This window comes from Vanessa cardui, chromosome 20 (assembly GCF_905220365.1).
Source record: "Vanessa cardui chromosome 20, ilVanCard2.1, whole genome shotgun sequence".
NCBI lineage: Eukaryota > Metazoa > Arthropoda > Insecta > Lepidoptera > Nymphalidae > Vanessa > Vanessa cardui.
In genome coordinates this window covers 7,312,219-7,334,948 of record NC_061142.1, presented here as the reverse complement: position 1 = coordinate 7,334,948, position 22,730 = coordinate 7,312,219, and the positions used below count along the sequence as shown (strand labels likewise).

General features: G+C 37.0%; 2 protein-coding genes across 4 annotated transcripts in view; one reads left to right on the top strand and one right to left on the bottom strand.

Moving 5' to 3' along the window:
- On the top strand, positions 1-2,645 carry LOC124538639 (anaphase-promoting complex subunit 2). The gene has a single exon (XM_047115763.1). The coding sequence runs from the start codon at positions 180-182 to the stop codon at positions 2,508-2,510; it is 2,331 nt and encodes a 776-aa protein (XP_046971719.1). The 5' UTR covers positions 1-179; the 3' UTR covers positions 2,511-2,645.
- The window catches only part of LOC124538638 (probable Rho GTPase-activating protein CG5521), a 28,826-nt gene continuing 8,724 nt past the window's right edge, over positions 2,629-22,730 (bottom strand). For all 3 annotated transcript variants that reach the window (XM_047115760.1, XM_047115761.1, XM_047115762.1), the window contains 21 exons: positions 22,580-22,678; positions 22,409-22,510; positions 21,955-22,181; positions 16,595-16,698; positions 16,346-16,482; positions 15,914-16,068; positions 15,308-15,433; positions 14,768-14,935; positions 14,256-14,352; positions 13,626-13,807; positions 9,943-10,098; positions 9,443-9,668; positions 9,124-9,262; positions 8,923-9,031; positions 8,269-8,429; positions 7,710-7,886; positions 7,270-7,396; positions 6,641-6,796; positions 6,045-6,203; positions 5,555-5,825; positions 2,629-5,227 (listed from right to left, as the gene is read on the bottom strand). In XM_047115760.1, the coding sequence (XP_046971716.1) occupies positions 5,049-5,227; positions 5,555-5,825; positions 6,045-6,203; positions 6,641-6,796; positions 7,270-7,396; positions 7,710-7,886; positions 8,269-8,429; positions 8,923-9,031; positions 9,124-9,262; positions 9,443-9,668; positions 9,943-10,098; positions 13,626-13,807; positions 14,256-14,352; positions 14,768-14,935; positions 15,308-15,433; positions 15,914-16,068; positions 16,346-16,482; positions 16,595-16,698; positions 21,955-22,181; positions 22,409-22,510; positions 22,580-22,678 (3,257 nt within the window). In that variant the 3' untranslated portion in view covers positions 2,629-5,048. The remainder of the gene's footprint in view (positions 5,228-5,554; positions 5,826-6,044; positions 6,204-6,640; positions 6,797-7,269; positions 7,397-7,709; positions 7,887-8,268; positions 8,430-8,922; positions 9,032-9,123; positions 9,263-9,442; positions 9,669-9,942; positions 10,099-13,625; positions 13,808-14,255; positions 14,353-14,767; positions 14,936-15,307; positions 15,434-15,913; positions 16,069-16,345; positions 16,483-16,594; positions 16,699-21,954; positions 22,182-22,408; positions 22,511-22,579; positions 22,679-22,730) is intronic.

The window sequence follows — 22,730 nt, the reverse complement described above, 5'->3', positions numbered from 1 at the left end:
ATATTCATCAGAATTCAGACATCAACTGTTCAAACTTCAAACTTAAAAGCGACACAATTCAACATAACATTGAAATACTAAATAAAAATTAATATTGGGTTGAAAACGAAAAATAAAATATTTTCCTTTATATTATCAACCAAATGTGCAATTAAATAAAGTAGGACGAAAAAGTAAAAATGACGGAAAAAAACGACGAGTTAAAGATTTATTGGAATAAAATTATGTATGCGTTTCCAATTCTTAACGACTCGTTGTATACTGACTGTACCGCTGCGGAATACGAAGAAATACAACAAATAATCGTGGGTTTGGGAGTTCAAATAACTATAAGAGATTTAATTTTTGTTTATATCGAAAAATATTTAAGGCAACATGTAGCTCCCTCTTTTTGGGCAAAATTTACCAAAGCTGAAGAAGAAGTCAAGGGATTTCAGTTATTCAAGTCTGCAGTTAATGATCTCTATGAGTCAGCCTCGAATTTTTTGCCTATTTTATCAAACCTGAAGATATTGTGTAATAGCTGTGGTGATAACAAGTCAATATTTGGTGAAAGGGATGTAACATCTGGATTTAAGCAGCTGCTGAGAGCTACTCTGCTCTCACAACTTCCTTTAGACTTTCAAGTTATAATTAATCATTTTTATAAAATATCCTTTAATGTGTTTGATAATGAATATGAAAACTCAGAGATGGGTGAAGATGTAATGTGTTCTGGTTGCTGGAATGAATATTCAGATTGCAACTGTGCTTACATTGTTAAGGTTTTCCATGATACTAACCGGAAGCTTATGGAACTTCAGCTTCTTGAAAGATTGACAGGACAAGTTTTAACTAATTTTATACAAATGAGAATTGAATCGCACATTCAGAAACTTTGTACTGGTACATTTGATGTCTCACATATAGGCTTTTTAGAGAATTGGTTAGATACAACTGTCATGTCTTGGTTGACAAGGATATATTGTGCAGGTTCATCAAAACCACCATCTGATGATAAAAATATTTTAAATGCAATTTCAAAATTTAAGCAAAAGTTAAGTTATTATTTATATCATAGCTACACAAAACTTAGAATTGATCAGTTGTTTAACATTATTATTGAGTATCCAGATTCTCAACCTGCTGTAGATGATATTAAGTTATGTTTAGATAAGACTGATTTACGTTCTACTTTGTGTAAAAAGTTACAAAATGCCCTTGAGACAAGATTGTTACATCCTGGTGTAAACACACCTGACATTCTAACAGCTTACATATCCACTATAAGAGCTTTAAGGCACTTGGAGCCTTCTGGAGTTATTCTTGAAACTGTAACAAAACCAGTTCGGAGTTATTTAAGAAACCGGGAAGACACTGTGCGTAGTGTTGTTAGCAGTCTGACCGAAGAAGGGGCAGGAAGTGAACTGGCTGAAGAATTGGCAAAATTTGCAGCTGAAACTGATGATGAAAATGAAAAGGAAGAGGCTTGGGATGAGTGGGTTCCAGACCCTGTAGATGCAGACCCCAAAATAAATTCTAATGATAGAAAAGCTAATGACATAATATCTATGCTTGTTAATGTTTATGGTAGTAAGGAATTGTTTGTAAATGAGTATAGAACTCTTCTAGCTGATAGGTTATTGGCTCAAAGCGTTATTAATACAGAAAAAGAGATAAGATACTTGGAACTGTTGAAACTTAGATTTGGAGAATCACAATTACATTTTTGTGAAGTGATGCTGAAAGATGTTTCAGACTCGAAAAGGATCAATGCACTCATACAACAGGATAAAAACTTTGAGGGATTCAGTGATAATTTCACTTCTAATGCCATGATTCTATCAGCACAATTTTGGCCACCATTCAAAGATGAGAGTCTTGAATTGCCAGAGGAAATCAAACAACATTTTAATGCTTACACAAAATCGTATGAGGCATTAAAAGGTAATAGAACTCTGAGTTGGAAGCCACACCTCGGAAATGTAAATATTGAAATTGAACTAGGTGAAAAAAAATTAGACTTAACTGTTTCACCATTTAATGCCACAGTAATAATGCATTTCCAAAACAAACCTGAATGGTCGCTTGATGAATTGCATCAAGTTATGAAAGTACCTATTACAATTTTAAGAAGGAAAATCACGTACTGGCAATCAATGGGTATTGTTGCTGAAAAGAGTACCGATTACTATGTATTGGTTGATGGGACGGATGTTAACAAATCTAGTGTTGCTGTTAATCAAGTCCAAGAAATGATATGTGAGGATGAAGAAACTGAAAGTGTAATGGCGTCAGCTCATGACCAGAGAGAAGATGAACTACAAGTTTTCTGGACGTATATTGTTGGCATGTTAACTAATTTAGATTCTTTATCATTAGAACGTATTCATCAGATGTTGAAGATGTTTGCATCTCAAGCTCCAGGGGCTGAGTGCAGCCTCCAAGAACTGAGACAATTTCTAGATATAAAAGTACGTACTCATCAACTTGTTCTACAGGCTGGAATGTATAAATTACCTAGATCTTAAATAAAAGCTGTGGAAATGTTTTTATTTTTAAGCAGAACTTTTTATTTCATATGTATAGTATCATAATAATATACTGTATTTAACATAATGTTTATTAGGATATAATAAAAAAATAAGAAAAGTTTAACAAAACTTTATTTTTACCATTGATTTATATATAAAAATTTTGTTATTTTAAAGTCTGTGGGTTAATATCTCGGATAATATATGGTGACAATCATCAAGCCCCAATTATTGTGGAGGAAATTAAGATATAAAAACAAATTAAAATAATATTGCCAATGATTAAAATATTCATATTAATCAATTAATACTTAATGTTATAATACATAATCTTGTCAGTCTTAACATCTATAAAATACTGTTAAAATGGATTAAATAAAGAATACTTATAATAACCCAATTTTTATATACTGTTTAATTAATACAAGTAAAAAAAATATGGAATGCATAACAAATTAAGAGCGAAAACCATACATAAAGTTAAATGCAAGCAGATCATAACAACATTTCATGACTTATACATTATTAATCTCAGATACGAAATAAAAAAAATGAAAGTAACAGGTTTTGTGTCTAAATTAATATTATTTTGGAATGTTGGAACCAATTGTTTGATAGCACCAAATCGTTCAACTTTTAATCATAATATATTGCTACAAAAAAAAGACAAATTATGGATCATACTACTGTGTACCTAAAACCTTTTATCTTAATAAAAATATACCAACTTAAAAAATATTCTTAATAAATATTCGATTACTGAGATATTCTACGAAACAGTGCATGTATCAGGTCAAGTTCCTAATTTTTATAACATCAAATTTGTCTCGGAAGGTTGTATTTCTCTTTTTGGTTTTCATTATTAAACACACAAGTCATTGATTACCATTTTTCATATATAAAACCATTACGTATACAGTATTATAATATATGGATGTTATTTTGTTTAAACTTTTAATTAAATTTGGATTCTACAAAAATCAGGGACTTGATAAAAAGTAAAAAAAAAAAAATCATTGGTACCTATTAAAATAATTATACATAAGAAGTAACTTCTTATTATAATATAAATGTTATTTTAGTTCGGGTGTTTATTATAAAATCATAGACATTAAAAATAACTCATGTGCATATGCAATCTAACATTAACATTAATAACCAGCATCCCAATGGCAGATTTGAGAATAACAACAGATGTAAAAAGTACTACTTAAATTGTTTTTGACATCCAAAAGTAAGCCGATATTTTAGAGCCATATTTAACAAAAATAACTTTAATTACAGTACATAAATAAATAGAATAGCCTACAACAGTTAAAGCTCTAAGTCTAGTTTACATATGTACAGACAAATCGGTGCAATGGTATTGTTAAGATGTACAAAATGTTAATAACGTGAAATACCATTCATTAACTTTTCAAAGTAAAGCTTTATGTCCTCAAGATACTGACTACATTATAATAGATTGAATTGTGAAAAAAAAAATTCATTGGACGTTTCAACTGCTTTCCCCAATTTTCTTGCTAAGTATTGTTGTTCGATATTGATTGATGATAGCAAACATTCTTAAATTTAAAAATCTAACAATGTATATACATGTTGTGCTTCTAAAAATACACGTTATTTATTTGCGACGACAAGTCTCACAGAAATTATAAAGCATTACAAAACATATTTGCCGATATTAAATTTTTATCTTATTACTGATAGGGATTTTTAGAAGACGTGACTAAGGCTTTTAGTACACAATTTCACAGCTAAGTAGGGTAATTCAAGCAATCTTTGATAGGTTACACTTGGCTTACAAAAAAACTATTTTTCTTATAAAGGCTGCAAGAAAATCTTACCATTGAAATTTTAAATGCATTTTAATCTACAATTAAATACCTTATATCTTAAAAATAAATTATTAAGTACATAAAATTTCATTAAGTCGATATACTTTAGTGCTAACAATCTCATCGTGGACGACACTTGTTACACTGACTATGTTACATTAATCAAATCCTTACAGTTTGAAAAGTTAAGTAAACCATCAAATAATATGATTAATCTATTATTATTAAATATACTATTATATTTATATATTAGTATAGTGTTTTGATTAATCTCTTCAATAAATACATTTACAAGTATTTCAACAAATCCTCATTATTATTGTTTTAAAAGTCTCTAATTGAAAAATTACAAATGTCATCAAGAAATTATTTCATTGCTTTAAAACTTTGAAAACATTACAAGATGAAAAATTAAGCAAATAATACTTTCACCGTTCTTTAACCCAATAAAAAAAACCATTCTTTTTTATAACAAAACAAAACTGATTGCGAAGAAATTTTGTTATTATTAAAAAATACATTATTAACTTTTTGCTTTAAGCATCATAGTCTTTTCAATGGAGACTGTGTTCTGAATAGTCTAATTATTTACGATAATTTGAAAAAAATCACAATACAATACTCCTCCGGTATGCCTTACTCTTCAAATTTCTTGTTTTTGTATTTTAAGTAGTTTGCAGTATTCGAGAAACATCGCTCACCGATTGTGCCGGGGCGCGGAAGAGGGTTGCGGGGTGGCGGCGGACTGAGGCGGCCGCTTAAACGGCCCGAGTCGCTTGGTAGGGCGCGGCGACACTGAGTGCGGCTCGGTGCAACTGCCCCACGAACTCGCCCCATGGTCGATGAGAGCGTTAGCCAGGCGAGCGCTGGTCTGGTCTGCACATTAGAACAGGATTAGGAAAGCGATTCCCCTTCGATGACGACGACCTCAATGGTCGAGTGGTGTGTACACCGGTTTTCATGGGTACGCCACTCTGAGGTCCCGGGTTCGATTCCTGGCCGAGTCGATGTGGATTACCATTAGTTTTCTATGTTGTCTTGGGTCTGGGTGTCTGTGGTACCGTCGTTACTTCTGATTTCCATAACACAAGTGCTTCAGCTACTTACATTGGGATCGGAGTAATGTATGTGATGTTGTCTCATATTTATATTTATATATTATTTATTCGATATGCCGTAGTCCAGCGGGCAGGCGAGACTCACCGGTGGAGTGGGAGGAGGCGAGCTGGGCGTGGTGCGCGTGGGGCGGCACGGGCTCGCGGATGCGCGTGACGAAGGTCTCGAAGGTGGTGGGCTGCGTGTGGTTGGTGACGAGCGCGTCCAGGTCACGCGCGCGCTCGCTGCAGGCGTGCTGGTACAGCGGCATGGTGGCGCGCACGGCCCGCCCGCCCGCGAACGCCGCGCCGCGCACCAGCGCCGCGCAGCAGCTCACGCGGATGATGCACTCCTCCCACAGTGGCCCGAACACGGCCACCTGATCATTGAGTTATTGACTAAAGTTAAGTTGTGCATGAAGCATCTCCAGGACCTTGTACCGTTCGCTCGTATCTTATTAATGCAAATTAATTAAGGAACTACTTCTGTTAGGAGTGGGGACGACAATAGCGCTAGGGTACAGGATTGACTTTGTGACTTTTCACAACGGTAGGCGGCCTGAAAACATTGCGTCATTGATGCTTGCGTAAATACGTACGTCCGGCTTCCTGGAGACGGTGCAGCGCAGCAGGCCGCCGGGCAGCGGGTACAGCACGATGAGCACGTCGCAGAACTGCGTGGGCAGCGTGTCCCGCTTGTACGGCCGCCAGTGCTCGCTCCACACTACGTGCACCTCGTCGTTGCCCAGGTGTCGTGTCTACAAACAAATATAAATACATGATATATTTAGTCATCATCATCATCAACAGCCTGTAAAATCCCACTGCTGGGCAAAAGGCCTCCTCTCCCTTTGAGGAGAAGGTTTGAACATATTCCACCACGCTGTTCCAATGCGGGTTGGTGGAATGCACATGTGGCAGAATTTCTATGAAATTTGTCACATGCAGGTTTCCTCACGATGTTTTCCTTCACCGCTGAGCACGAGATGAATTATAAAGACAAATTAAGCACATGAATCAGCGGTGCTTGCCTGGGTTTGAACCCGCAATCATCGGTAAAGATGCGAGCGTTCTTACCACTGGGCCATCTCGACTCACTATTAATTAATCACTCATATTTAGTCAGCACATTGAAAACGCCTCAATGCCTAGACTTAGACTACAGAGCGGGAGAGTTCAGAAGGCAGGAGGCTACCTTGTTGAGGATGGCGTCGGGCGAGTCGGCCGGCATGCGCGTGGCCACGTGGAACAGCGCCTCGAGCGTGAGCGTGGCCACGTAGGGCGCGCTCACGCCGCCGCCGCCGCCGCCGCGCAGCCCGCCCGCGAAGCCCACGTGACTCTCCAGCTCCACCTGCCGGCCACAAACATAACATTACCTGGATTGATCATGTATCTAAAAATAATTACTATAGTACGACACAACTTAGATGTCGCATCGGCAAAATTCGTAAAAACCGATCACATCCGAATTAAGTACGCTATCCCAAATTATCAATATTTATTTCTCATGCGAATATGATCTTTGCACAAACGTAATAACTTGTAATATCATATGACCTAATATATTCGTCAATTTGACGCGTCGATTTACATGCACTTGCTTTGTTTGACGCGTAAATCTATAACGACAAATAGCGTCGAATGGCGCGATAGGGAGCTATTTATATTGGTTGTGTAAATCGACAGTAATCGGTTTTATTTTCATTCCATTTCATTTTCCGATGCTACATCTAATTTGTGTCGTACTATACCTGTATCGTTCATATCAATTTGGGATTACAGTATTAGTTTGAATTAAAATTTCATCTGAAATGACTATCATACCTCCCAGGCAAGAGCAGCTAAAAAAGCTTCATAGGCCGGACTGCCGCAACGGTTGGAAAGTATTTCGTTGCGGGTTTCTTGGCCTTTCCCCACGTAAATCACCGCTACCTTGTGGGTTTCTCTGCATCTGTGAAGGTAAAATGAATTATTAGTGATTCCAAAACAAGCTTGTCGCTTTAGCATACGAAGCGTTCTTGTGTTAGGAATATAACGATTAATAAAATGTAGTAGAATCTCCTTCGTCTGAAATCTTGTCTTGTCTTGTCTATCTTGTATTTGATTAGATTCGTTATAGAATATTTGAAAGAGTACTAGAAGTCTATCCTCGCCAAGTGTCCATAGCGGAGGTCTGTGTTGTAATGATCATTTTATGGAGTAAGTAGTAAGTAATCATTACTAAAAATACTGGTAAAAAAACATAAATTAGTATAGTTCCGTACCTCTGCTGGTCGAGGTTGCGCAGCTCGCGCAGCAGGCGGTCGGAGCGGCGCAGCAGCTGCGCGTGCGCACGCCGCGCGGCGCTCAGCGTGCCGAGCTGCGCCACGAGCACGCGGCTCTGCTCGAACGGGCCCGCCGCCTCGCGCCCGCTCCACTCGCTCGGCTCCGACTCGTCATCGCTACGATTGAACGAATAAGTATCGGTTTGCCAGTGATGGCCTGAGCAGAGATGGCCCAGTGGTTAGAACGCGTGCATCTTAACCGATGATTGCGAGTTCAAACCCAGGCAAGCACCGCTGATTCGTGTGCTTAATTTGTCTTTATAATTCATCTAGTGCTCAGCGGTGAAGGAAAACATCGTGAGGAAACCTGCATGTGACAAATTTAATAGAAATTCTGCCACATGTGTATTCCACCAACCCGCATTGGAACAGCGTGGTGGAATACGTTCCAAACCTTCTCCTCAAAGGGAGAGGAGGCCTTTAGCCCAGCAGTGGGAATTTACAGGCTGTTGCTGCTGTTGTTGCTGTTGCCAGTACTTCGCCAGTCGGCGGGGCTCACCTGTCGCGGTGCGCGAGGTAGTGGCGCTCGGCGTTGCGGTGCGCCACGAGCGCGCACACGAGCTCGTCCTCGTGTCCGGGCGCCAGCGGCGACGCGCCCGCCTCGTCGAGGCGCCGCCCGCACGCCACCTCGGGTGACGTGTGTCCGATGTACGCCAGCACCTGCCGCACGAGCACTGGCCTTTATATGCAGTTTAAAGCGATACTACTGAAGTACTGCCTGTATACTTTTGACTTCGATTGATAACTTCTATAAGGTCGAGTTTCTTCGTCTCGTTACACTTGAAGCCCAATTAAAATTCTATATCTCCGAACAATTTATACATTAGTCATTAAATTTTTGTATAATTATTCAATAAAAATAAATAACTGTTCAATGTTTACTAGTATGTCTATCAAATCTTCTGGAATATTAAAATTTATGCAATGTTGTGGCGTATAGCTTAATAAATTGGTTCTATTTTGGTAGGTTGAAAGGGCTGTTAAAAGGGCAAGTGACACAATACATACATTTCAATATGATTGACGTAGCCTAATTTCCCTAAACAAAATTGCAAATTTTGAAATATTTCCTTCTATTATAAGAAATACATGACGTAAAAATGACAAAAAAGAATAGTAATAAAAAAATACTAAGAAGATCATAAAATCTTACATGATCCAGTTGATGCTTGTCTGGTGGTGAGTTTTTGTAATCGGGCAACAAATCTGCTGGCAATGGCGGCGGTAGAGAAGATAGAGTAGTGTCTCTTGGACTATCGATTCTGCGCAAAAACATTATTCATCGATAAATTAAAACATTTTCTCACAATTATATGGAGCATTCCAAATAAGTATCAACTTTATTTTTGCTTACGTAGCGGGTAAGGGTAGGGGCTCGGGCGGGTCTGAAGAGCCGATCGAGGGGTCATAGTAAAGCGCCGAGGCGTCCCAGCAAGCCTTGCCACAGATATCGCGCAGTAGGACTCGCACTTGACGATCCGAGGTCATTAACCCTATTCAACATAATAATTCCATATAGTCTATGACACCACAGTTATACAGGGAAAATCTATTAAAGGCATTGGTTAACCATAGTCAAAACTTTTTAACAACTAAGATGGATCTTTGATTTCTAAATCTATGGTATTATGAAAAACTGGTAAGTCAATGCGTTCAGCATTTTCGTGTCGGACCTGGTGTGGTACCACCACAAGGCGGGTCTATGGCGGGCAGCTCCACGAAGCTAGCGAGCGTGGTGTCCCCGAGGCGCAGCAGCTGCACGTGCGGCGCGCCCAGCACGGCCGCGCTCAGCTCCGAACCCAGCGCTGGGCTGTCGTGCTGCTCGCACACGCTGGACGACGTCTGGCAGCCGCTCCACAGCGGCCAGTGGCCCAGGTACAGCACCAGCTGGGAGCAGATCTGGACCAAACGCGACCGTTGACCATTATCTTAGGCGTAACGAAATGGAGTTCAGATACATGCTGCCCTAGTAGACACCGCCAACTAATTCAGTCTGGGGTTCTCTTGACAAAAATCCTTGACAGACACCGAACCATTGAATTATTCCAAAACCAGAAGCGACAATTTACATCAATTAACTAGCTAAATCAATTTCAATTAACATCAAATTTTTTTTATGATTTGATAATGTTAGTTTAAATTGCAGTATGTACCTATATTATAAATTATTTACCGTTTGTGCCCAAAGTTTTACGTCGATAGTAGACGCTGGCGTAGTTTTCGGACCTAAGTTGTCCAATTGAATGTTGGGATCAAAATCTTCGTCGACGGGTAGCGACAGACCCTCAATATCGGATCCATTCGTTCCCTTCATTACAGCGTATAACACCTGCAAAACAATATATTTTTATAACGAAACTTTTTTTAGTTAATTAGAATGTAATTTAAATTTCCAATGATTGGGCTTTGTCCCAGGTAGTGTCTGGGTAGGTACCACCCACTCATCAGATATTCTACCGCCAAACAACAGTGCTTAGTTTTGTTGTGTTCCGGTTTGAAGGATGAGTGAGCCAGTGTAACTAGAGGCACAGGGGATATCTTGGTTCCCAAGGTTGGAGGCGCATTGGTGATATAAGGAATGGTTAATGTTTCCTACCGCGTCATAGTCTAAGGGCGGTGGTCATCTACCATCGGGAATTACTAATGAAATAAAAATGAAATAAAAAAAAAGAGAAATTGTGTCAAGGTTCCTCATAGAGACTCCTAATAAAATTCACACAATTTTACGTAATTCAGTGCTAGACATTTTCGCGGGACATTCACAACTTCTTCATTAGCACTATATTATGAATAACTAGAATCGAATACGATGTTGTCATCGATTCGAATCTGCATTTAAAACGCCGCTCCGCTCATCGTTTATCACAGTTCGTCAGCTGACTTCAGTAGCAGTAGCTATCTCTATTCAAATTCCTTCAAACTTCAAACATGCAGAAAATCGTGAGTATTATTTTTTTATACCTTTCATTTAATATATACTATAGATAGTTACAAACTATTATGGCTAATTATTCATTTCATCCAGACAACCTAAAGGGAAATACAACGAGAGATTTTAAAATAAAAACCTTTCCTTTTTATGCATTGAAAATAAAAAAGCATAAATAAAATCGTAACAATTATGGCTGAAAATTTCGTCTTATTATTTTCAGTAGCTAAAATTTGTTAATGTAATATATAACAATGGAAATATATTAAACTTCTACTGAATCTATATATTTACGTACACGATATATTTTATTTATAACATTCTAATCATATAAGTTCTAGTAATTGTAAACGACTAAAGAGAAAGTGTGAAATTTCACAACCTAGGTTATACCATAGCTGCTAAATAGTTGTGTAAACTGAATGCTTGTTACAGGTACTCATCGCTTTCGCCCTGGTGGCTGTTGCTGCGGCGGCTCCCCAAGACCCAAACCAGGCATACATCCTCAAACAAGACTCCGAAGTTAACCCTGATGGCTACCACTTCGAGTGAGTAAAGAGATCTTAACTAATTATTTCTTCGGCAATGACGATTATCGACATTGTAAAAAAAGCTACACCATTCGTTAGATATTCTACCGTCACACTAAATATGATAATAGTACTGAGCTCATGTAACTAAAGGTACAAGGGATCTTAATTTCCAAGGATGGTGGCGCATTAGCTACTCGTGCGATGTTTAATATATCTTTTCAACGCCAATTTCATAAGACGGTGGTGCCGACTCACCATCAGTTGACACATGTGCACCTTTCAGTCTACTTATTCAATATTTATTAAAATAAAACACATTAGGTCGGCTAAAATAAATAAAAGCTAGCATATCATGATCAATAATAAACTATGTTCATTGATTAGGTTCGAGACCAGTGACGGCACCTCCCGCCAGGAGCAAGGAACTCTGAAGCAGATCACTGAGGATCACCAGGGTATTGAAGTACAGGGGACCTACAAGTACACCGCCCCCGATGGCTTGGTATACACCGTGACCTACACCGCTAACGAGAACGGTTTCCAGCCCCAGGAACACATTGAACACCCAGGACAATAAACGATTACTTGTTAGTATATATAACGCTTCTATGGACATTTACTTATTCAATAGATGGTTTTAAATATTGACTTTGCAAGATCACTTTAAAACCATCCATTGGATAAGAGTATTAACTACGATTCGTTTTTTGTTATCTCTTTTTAGTATATTTTTGTATGTTTGTAAATGATTTTGAATAAAATTTTATTGTTTAACTATTTTTTTTTGTTTTGTCAACTATCGCAAATATGCATCTAGTATTTTTTAAATATTTTGAAATTCACTTGTAATCCATATTTTTAAACACGAATACAATTGAACAACTAAACATACCTATGTCAACAGCGTCTGCAGATGTTTTTTCCTATTTTATATTAATATTATAAATGTGAAAGTCTGTTTGCCTGTGTGTCGTTCTTTCAAGATTAAGCCGCTGAACTTAATTAGATGAAAATTGGTTGGTGGCTACTTTTTTGTCTGATGACCAACCAGTTTTTTTTTTTGAGTCGAGTTGGCTCAGTTCTTAGAATGCGTGCATCTTAACCGATGATTGCGGGTTCAAAACCAGGCAAGCACCGCTGATTCATGTGCTTAATTTGTCTTTATAATTCATCTCGTGCTTAGCAGTGAAGGAAAACATCGTGAGGAAACCTGCATGTGACACAATTAATAGAAATTCTGCCACATGTGTATTCCACCAACCCGCATTGGAACAGCGTGGTGGAATATGTTCCAAACCTTCTCCTCAAAGGGAGGGGAGGCCTTTAGCCCAACAGTGGGAATTTACAGGCTGTTGTTGTTTGTTGTTGTTGACCAACCAGTGGCGTAAATAAGTCGGAGCCACCGGTGCCCTAGCACAGGGCGTAGACTCTCGGGCGCGCAAGAATAGACAGACTGGGCAATTACTATTGTTTTTTCGTTTTGCTCTTGTCAAGATTCCGCTGAGCCCCTACTACTCGACTCCAATACAAACGTACTTACATGCTAGTATCGTTATAAACATGCATCGCGCTCATTTTTTGGCAGCGCACTAGCGTATTTGTGTTTAGTGTTTATCGTTAAGGGACAACGCATTTGCAGTAGTGAACCTGCTAAATACATTACAGTAAAATAAGCAGAGGGTCTGCTTAAATAGGGTATAGTTATAGAAGCTACCTATGTCATAAAAAAAAAGCTCGCAGGGCATAGGGCGCAGGAAAGGTTATTTACGGCACTCTGACCAACACTAAAAAGCGAGCGAAGCCGCGGACTACTACTAGTTTACTATAAAGTAAATACTCCGAAACACGGTGCAAGGGCAATAGTATACTTCAGATAGGCAATAAAGAAACAATTTTTTTTTTTTATTTATATAAATATTCCAAGATAATTGGCATTACCACTGATTGTGATAGTGATTTAAAAGAAACGTTTCAATTTACTCCTTAAGAAATTGGTAGCGTAGACTATGTTTAGTTAGGTTCTAATGTCTACGATCAAAGAGTTTACTCGTTCTTAAGAAATTGGTAGCGTAGACTATGTTTAGTTAGGTTCTAATGTCTACGATCAAAGAGTTTACTCGTTCTTAAGAAATTGATAGCGTAGACTATGTTTAGTTAGGTTCTAATGTCTACGATCAAAGAGTTTACTCGTTCTTAAGAAATTGATAGCGTAGACTATGTTTAGTTAGGTTCTAATGTCTACGATCAAAGAGTTTACTCGTTCTTAAGAAATTGATAGCGTAGACTATGTATAGTTAGGTTCTAATGTCAACGATCAAAGAGTTTACTCGTTCTTAAGAAATTGGTAGCGTAGACTATGTTTAGTTAGGTTATAATGTCTATAATTTAAGTGACCTTGAATATGATGAGCAGCAACGTCTGGTCGCCGTCGGGCTGCAGCAGTGTGGCGGGCCCGCAGCGGCCGGCGAACTCCGCCAGGCACAGCAGCAGCGATCCCGCCAGCGGCTTCACGGAGTCGCGCCCGCTGCTGCTCGATATTTGAGCGAGGCACGCGCATATCCATTTTATTATTTTCTCTGTTGGATTAAACGAGGAAAAGTCTTAATTAATATGTAAAATATATATTATTTTATGGTATAGGTTGGCGGACGAGCATATAAGCCACTTTATGGTAAGTGGTCACCATCACCCATAGACAATGAAGCTGCAATAAATATTAACTATTCCTTACATCACCAATGTGCCACCAACCTTGGAAACTAAGATGTTATGTCCCTTGTGCCTGTAGTTACACTGGCTCACTCACCCTTCAAACCGGAACACAACAATACTGAGTACTGTTATTTGGCGGTAGAGTTATTGATGAATGGGTGGTACCTACCCAGACGGGCTTCCACAGAGCCTTATCACCAAGTAATATAGGAAATAAATCGTTTTGTTTCTTTCAATGTACGCTTGTTTGTACAAATGCATAGGGAGTATAGAATAGTGTTATGTATACGATAATTAAAGATTTAGAATTACCAACGAGGCCGGGATATAATTCCACGATACGGTCGGTGTAGTCTGCTAACACTAGAACGGCGTCGCTGACGACTTTTGCTATTGTTTTATTTTTCATCTGTAACAAAGTTTCATTTCAAAATATATCAATAATTGAATGTTTTATAATTTAACCAGCCAAGTCATTAGTCAGATCCGAGGCTTCTTTAGCAAATATCTTTACAATTTGTTTTGTCGCGCTGAGGTCAGCTAACAGGCAGACCGAGTTGCTTTCGAAACATCAGCATTGATAAAGTAATTAGTAGTAGTAGTACGATTAGTAGTAGTTATTTTATGATTATTAGTTCCAAACTCAAATTACCTACACTCATTATTAAACTGGATGATTTGTAACGTATAAGAAAGTCTATGGTTCTCATTTAAAAAAAAAAAACACTTCCTAATTGAATATATAACCCCCAACCATCATCAGTAGCGCATATTAGCATATGATGATATTCTGCTGAGGTAGAAATCTAGAATGTTCGACTCACCATGAGCATCTGCAGCAGGCAGGTGACGTAGGAGGGCAGGCGCGGGCAGGCGTCGCGCGCGGCCAGCACGTGCGCGCAGTGCGCCGCCAGCGCGCACGCGCCCGCGCAGCGCGCCGCGCCCGCGCCCTCGCGCCGGCACACGCGCACCACTATGTTCAACACGTGCTCCTGCGACACGCCGCCGATACCATCACAGAATATATTAAACTTATATATATATATGTATTTTGTTATATGTAGGTATATTATTTGTATTATTTAAGAATTAATTCTCAGCTGTTTAAGAATAAAACATGCTTATTTGCAACATCCCGTTTTCCACAAACAAATTCTTACTCTAAAGGGTTGTCTGTAAGAGATTGCTTTAAGCAATAAGACCGCCTTTGTACGCTTCTCTTTTTGTTATATGTTTCTTGTAATGTTATGTACACTGTATTTTTTGTCTTTTGTGTGCAATAAAGTGTTTATAAAATAAAATAAAATAAATATATACCGATTTTTATTTTATTTTATCTTAGAAAATAATGTAGCAAATTTTACCTTTAGATCTGGACAGGACACAGTGTTATATTGGTGTGGATACGGTTGGAGCATTGGTGCGTTCATTAAACCGTCGGGCAGCGCGAGGAGGGATCCCAAAAATGTCACAGCGGCTGTTCGGGGACACTGGAACAAATGTTATTCTTTCTAATTATTTAAAAGTTTATATGTAATAAAGGAAGGTATAGTACGACACAAATTAGATGTAGCATCGGAAAATGCAATGGAATGAAAATAAAACCGATTACTGCCGATTTACACGACCAATAGAAATAGCTCTCTATCGCGCCATTCGACGCTATTCGTCGCTATAGATTCACGCGTCAGAGAAAGCAAGTGCATGTATCGACGCGTCAAATTGACGAATATGTTTGGTCATATGATATTAAAGGTTATTACGTTTGTGCAAAGATCATTTTCAAGTGAGAAATAAATATTGATAATTTGGGATAGCGTACTTAATTCGGATTTGATCGGTTTTACGAATTTTGCCGATGCGACATCTTAGTTGTGTCGTACTATACGAAGTTTTGGTTTCGCTGTGAGACACACATATTGCATTTGCTGTTAAATCATTTAGTAGTCTCGAACGGTGTTGCCACTCACAGAGGGTCCCATGTCGGAGGAGTTGAGCACGACAGTGGAGGCGTGAACGAAGTCGAGCAGTAGCAGCGAGTGCCCCTCCAGCGCCAGCGACAAGTACCGCGGCGCGGCGTGCTCCACCAGTACGTCCACCACCGAGCGGTCCTCGCCCGTGAGACCTGCGCACGGAAATCACAAGATTGACGTGATGATCGCAAACAAATAAACTATTTTTCACTGTTGGTGGTAAACAAATGCACGAATTCAGAACAATCGTCACTTGAATGAGGTTTCTATTTAACCTCCATATATACAAATGTGTGTGGCATAAAAAACTCCTATAGACAAATTTAGTCTGTAAACATTACACCTTTTATAGTTACTAATGAAACAAATATAGTTCAAACATATACATAATATAAATAGTTTTTCTTATTAAAGAATTGACATATATACCATGATGCAGTGCGCGTAAATAGAGATTCAGATGTGCGAGATGAGGCCGACCGCTGCAGGAGGACGGCGCGCCCGGCCCCTGCGCCTGCGCAGCTGTAGACTCGCACAGTAGCCGCAGCGCCACCAGCTTGCCCGCTCTGATAAACATATATTTATTACCATAGTTCATTCAATGAGAGATAAAAGTAATATATTTAGTGACGTTTTCTAGGTTTATAGGTTTAATCAGAGTTACATATAAATTAGCACCTGTGTGATGAAGGAAGGGCCTCAGCCTCCAAACACCATCCAGCCACGAGGTTGAAGGGGACGTGTATTTCTGTGTTTCCATTGAGAGTTTGGTTTGCGCTTATCTGTCGAGAATATTTGTAACATATTTATCATACAGTAAGTGAGAAAGATACCAAATTGATTGATTGATGTAAATTTAGTCACAATCAATTTATACATTCTTATCTATTCCGCAAAAAAAGAAAACATAATGTTGTCTTAGATTTTCGCGATTATTACACATTGAAATAAACTAGTTTTATTTCAAAAGAAAATAAATAAAAACAACAATAGAGACAATGTTTTGTCAGACTTTACTTATCACATAATGAATGATTGTAAAATATGGTAGTAGGGCTCTGTGGAAGCCCGTCTGGGTAGGTACCACCCGCTCATCAGTTATTCTAACGCCATATAACAGTACTCAGTATTGTTGTGTTCACGTTTGAAGGGTGAGTAAGCCAGTGTAAGTACAGGCACAAGGTACATAACATCTTAGTTCCCAAGGTTGGTGGCACATTGACGATGTAAGGAATAGTTAATATTTCTTACAGCGTCATTGTCTATGGGTGATGGTGACCACTTACCATCAGGTGGCCCATCTGCTCGTCCACCAATCTATAACATAAATATATATATATGTCTTATTTTAGATATTACTTAAAAAATTAAATTAATGGAATTATATTGTGGTTGTGAACCGAGACGAGAAAGGGTCAAAGGGTCCACAGAATGTAAGGTTGGTAACTAAATTATAACTATAGAACAGATAAGCATTTATAACGATTACGTTAATTGAGAAAATAATTGCAATTGACGATTATTGTATTATTCAATAATTGCGACCCACCCGGGCTTCGCACTGGTGTAACACTGATACTAAGTATACTACTGAATTTGTTTATTTACAACATCACATTAGAAACTTCTAAAATTAATAACAGTGTCTCTTTACTATATTGTCTATGTATTATATACAAAAACTTTCCTTTCGAAACAGTCTAACTTTAAAAAAAAACCGCATTAAAATATTTTGCGTAATTTTAAAGATCTAAACATAGACAGGAACAAACAGCAGTAAGCGACTTTATTTTATACTATGTAATTATGTTATGATAATGAATGACAATATTAGTAAGTTACATTTTTAAAGTTTCATATGGGGTAAATTATATAATTTTAGTACTGTGACCTTGATTACGTCAACTTTAACGCATCTATCAATATTTACATTATAAATACTTACATAGAATACTCTACTGAAATCCTGAAATTTGTGAAATAACACGAAATTCTACAAACACGCACAATTTAATCTAAATCGTCCAATCACTTTTCTCTTGTTAATGTTAACTATGATGACGTCATATTTAACATTGTTAATCTAAATTAGGTATATATTACACAATATAAGATTTATAAATTACATAAAAACTAGACGTCTTGCGTTTTATTAAAATCCACCCAATTAACGAATATTGCGTGCATAGATTAACGGCGTTCTTTGTAATTCGATATATTTATCGACGCTAATCCGTCACGATTATTCTAAAACATTCTAAGTTTTCTATGTATCGATATAGATTTGTTTACTAAGCAATATCGGTAAAATTTTTTGATTAAGTACGTTTTCACTATTTTATAAATTAATATCTTTTTATTAAGATATGACAAAAGTAAAAATACTTTCCACATCACAATTATTATTGGCGTCCACTATTATTTTTGCACATTCTGGATCCATAGCGAACAAACAATCTACTAGTATTTTTATAACATTACACATATAAAATATAAATTAAATTATACAATAAATTAAAAAAAAATTTGATTAGAAAGTATTAACTTAAACGTTTCATTTATTATTAAACTACCCACAAAGATTTGTATTCAGATAAGAACTTTTCTAGGGTACCTCTCTTTTTTGACGCCTTCTCAAAAGCCTTCTTTTTCCTGCTCCTCTTTCGCATTGGCAGTCCTTGAAATGTTTCGAATTCGACAACAGTGCGCACAATTTAAAAAACACCATGCACGAACGAACGCGTACAGACTTAAACAACAAGTTTTAAACAAAAGAATGATAGGATTTAAAAACAAAACACGATTCAAACGTGATAAATAACAAAATATTAAATTTCAACATGTGTCGAAGAGAGCTAGATATCGTTTGATAAGTCTGTCACTGGTGTATTTGCGATAAACATTAACAGATGCCGTATTAAGTGATTTTACTACGTGGGTTTTAACGGTAACGGGTTTAATACTACACTCAATATTGATACTGCAATTAGCAGTTGTATTTAAATTGATGAATATGTATAAGGAATAAGCGTGATTACTTGGGTTGAATTAGGCTTTATGCGAGTTATTATATTTTTATACAGCTATTAGTACGATTGAATTTATTCAAACTACTCAAATATATGAACGTATATAATACAATATACTAGTTTTAGTACATAGATGAAATAAAATTATTTGCAACGACTTTTTAGTAAACAGTATTGTTATTATAGAACCGAAATTACTTCATTGAATTAAATTTGATGAAATTTGCTATGAAGCAAGGTTGAACCCAATTATGCCCAACACCTGACGACTAACCCCTAAAACTTGAGCGAAGCCGTAGGCAATAACTAGTTGTTAAACATGCGACTTTTTTATATTGCTTTGATTGTAATATAATTTTAGTAATTAATATATTGATATATATATGATTTTTTTTATTATTTGTTTATTATAAAATTAAACAAACGATAGAAAAATATTCTGATACCTTATAATTATATTATATAATTTTATATCAAATTGACCAAAAAACCCCTGTTAACAATACGTGGGTGATCTTTTTTATTTCTGAATTTGCGTGGTCAGACATCTTGTATTATGTTTTTAAAGTCATACGAAGAGACTTTCTAAAATTTATTAAATTTATTTTTATGAAATCGGATGTAATATTAATGTAACTGCTTAAGTAATTTTTTTTTTAAAGTTGACTAGCTGCATTGGTAGTCTTATCCGCGTAAAATTTATAAAACTTTACCTACAGCATACAAATCGTTACCAAAAAATTAGCCCTTAACAGGTGAATTTTAAAAAAATTGCTTTTGTTCTTCCCCGGGAATTAAACTATCATATTATGATATATGACTTAATTTAAATGTTTTCTAGTAGTCCAATGCAAATTTAAAAATCGTATACTTTAATTAATCAAAGTAGTGTAACAAATGCATAATAACATTAATAAGTATGACGAATTGATTTCGTTGAAGGTCGCTTTCGACGTTTGCGCGCTTAATAAATACTTTTTTAATTATGTGTCGCTTTTCCAATGAGTTTTTTTTCTTATTAAAAAAAATAATCAAAAATCGTAACTGGTATTTAGATAAATGTAAATACAATTGCGAAAACATTATTGTTCCTTTAATATACTCCGACAAATCACTAGCCGGTTGGTATGGTAGGCATATAAGGTAATTTGTAGCAAATAAAAGTTCATTTATTTTCTAAAAATCGTCTCCAACTATTTTTACCATCAAATATAGCGGAATAACCCTATCAGCCATGCTGTTTAATTATAGCGGTCACGAACTCTTCGTGTTGAGACCATTTAATTGGTCTAAATTGATTATTTTCAATCGTAGCTTATTTTTAGGAGTTGCTCAAGTAATACTCAGAAATTGAATGTAATCATTAATCAATTTATTACGAGTCCCAACTCGTAAATCAGAATTATAAAATCAAATAAAGCAATTTTGTTGGTCGTTTAGTATAGTACAGTTTACAAGTATAATAGGAACCATAGAGTATTACAAAAAATATTTGGAGATTGCAAGCGAATAAATTAATTTGATTATTTTAAGTGTTATTTGTTTTTGTGAATATAATCTTTTTTGTTCATACTTCTATCTATACATTATTATTTGATCATCAGCTATATTATTAAAAAAAAAAAAACTAGTACGAGTCAGATTCACGTACTGAAGGTTCCCCCCTAGGGTACCATCACACAATAATGAAAGATTCATCAATTTCGGATATTCCTACACTTGTGCTAGATGATATGGAGAAATTTCATAATTCTAGGTTCTCAAAGGAAGGTGATCAAAATCTAAGCGAATCTATGGGAAAAACGACGTAAACGGCTACATTTTTTATCGCGTAAACTTAGGAGTTTTCTTTCGAGGGACCGTAGATCTCAGTATATATTATTTAAATTTTATTCCCCTACGCGTTCCAAGGCAAAGGGGTCTTGATGGTCGGATAGATGTTTAGACGGATAGCGAAGTGATCTTATTTTATCTTATTCCTTTTGTCCATTAGTTGTACCTAACCCTAAAAACGGTGAATTAAAACAGATAGTCTTCTTAATATGGATCTCCTTTGTGTGTGTTCGACATAAGAATATTAATAGGCTATTTGACTGGTTTTTAAAATCCATTTTATATTATTTAGAAGACTAGTAAAAATATCATATTAAAAATTCCATATTCAAATAACGCGCGAAAACGCTACTTGGACAATATGGCGCTGCAATGGGGTCGGTGACGTCACTTTGCTGTATTTTAATCTGTGGTACATATAGTAGAAAAGCAAGGTTTACCACAAAGTGACTTCATCATAAGCCCGGCCAATCAGGAGCGTTTTGTGTCACGTTACAAACGTTTGAAAAAATACATTTTTATTTATTGATTTTTGAATAAATTAAGTATTATTTTCAAGTTTCGTTAGTAAATAACCACTTTTAAACTCTTAATATACACTGATTACAACAATTCACAATTTATTTTTCGCAATGTCAAATAGCCTATTATTAGTAATGTTATTCTTTATTTGTTAAGTTACTCAAATATATGCAAATAGTTTTTATACACTGCCAACTACATATATGTGTACGTAAATAAAAATTCAAATAAAATGCTTAAGTGTACACGTCGCCGTCCACAAAGTTAATATTTATTGACATTTACAATACCTAAAAATACAGAACATACAAGTTTTTAAATTTTTCGGTACTCTGATAATTTATTATAGTTATCAGAACGATTCAGAAGTATAAACGCATAACGATATATTTCAATAATAATAAGAATAACTTTTGTATGAACAATAATGCTCAAATGTTCGTTGCATTAGACCCTCAACACACTTGAATTCCACACATTAATAGTATTTCACTAACTGATTCAAAATTAGACTGAAAAATTAAGTTAATTATAGGTTAATTTTTACGGTATTTAGAACCTGCTTGTACAAGTTGTTATTAGTTTATTGCGAAAATTGACCCAAATGATGTCTGCCCGGGCATGCTCTGCAGGCTTGCAGAGGAGAGGGCGTACCTTGACGAGCGTCGCGTTGAGATGCACGAGGTAGTTGAAGAGGTGGTGGTGCGCGTGCGGGTCGCGCAGCGCGTTGGGGTCGCCCAGCGCCGCCAGCATGCGGCGCCACAGCACGCACGCCACGTCCGGCAGCCAGCCGCGCGCCGCGCCGCCCAGCACCACGCCCACGCCCGCGCCCGCCCCCGCGCCCACGCCCACGCCCACGCCCGCGTCCGACTCCGACCATTCTAATACAAGTTTTAAACAATAAAGTACATTTTTTATTCAATACGAATAGAAACAAAGATCTCGCGGATTTTTTGTTCAAGCTGTGATTAATATAGAGAAACCACTTGATTTTAATGTAGACTATATGATTACGGATAGGAAATGATTTTCGATTATTTGTCTGTTTCGAAGAGTTTCAGTAGAGAATATCACTGCATATAATAATCAAAAAGATTTATATACATACCGACGTTGCCACCGTCCGAGGCCAGATCTATTTGCAGGGGAGAATCCTTAATCGAGCTACTTTCGACACCGCTAGACGGAGCCGGTGACGGCGATCGCGATCCTGAAATAAAATATTTTAATTAAAAAGATATTCGTGTTAATTTGAATTTAAATGTTGACTATATATTACCACTGGCAGAGTCCCTTTCCTCCTGCTGGGACGACTGTCTGAGAGAGTCAAGAGAGTACCACCTTCTTGGTTTGGTGCTAGTCGGTTCTTTGGTTTCTTCTGTGAAATTAAAATAATTGCTAATATGACATCGAATGTATTATCAAGTGAC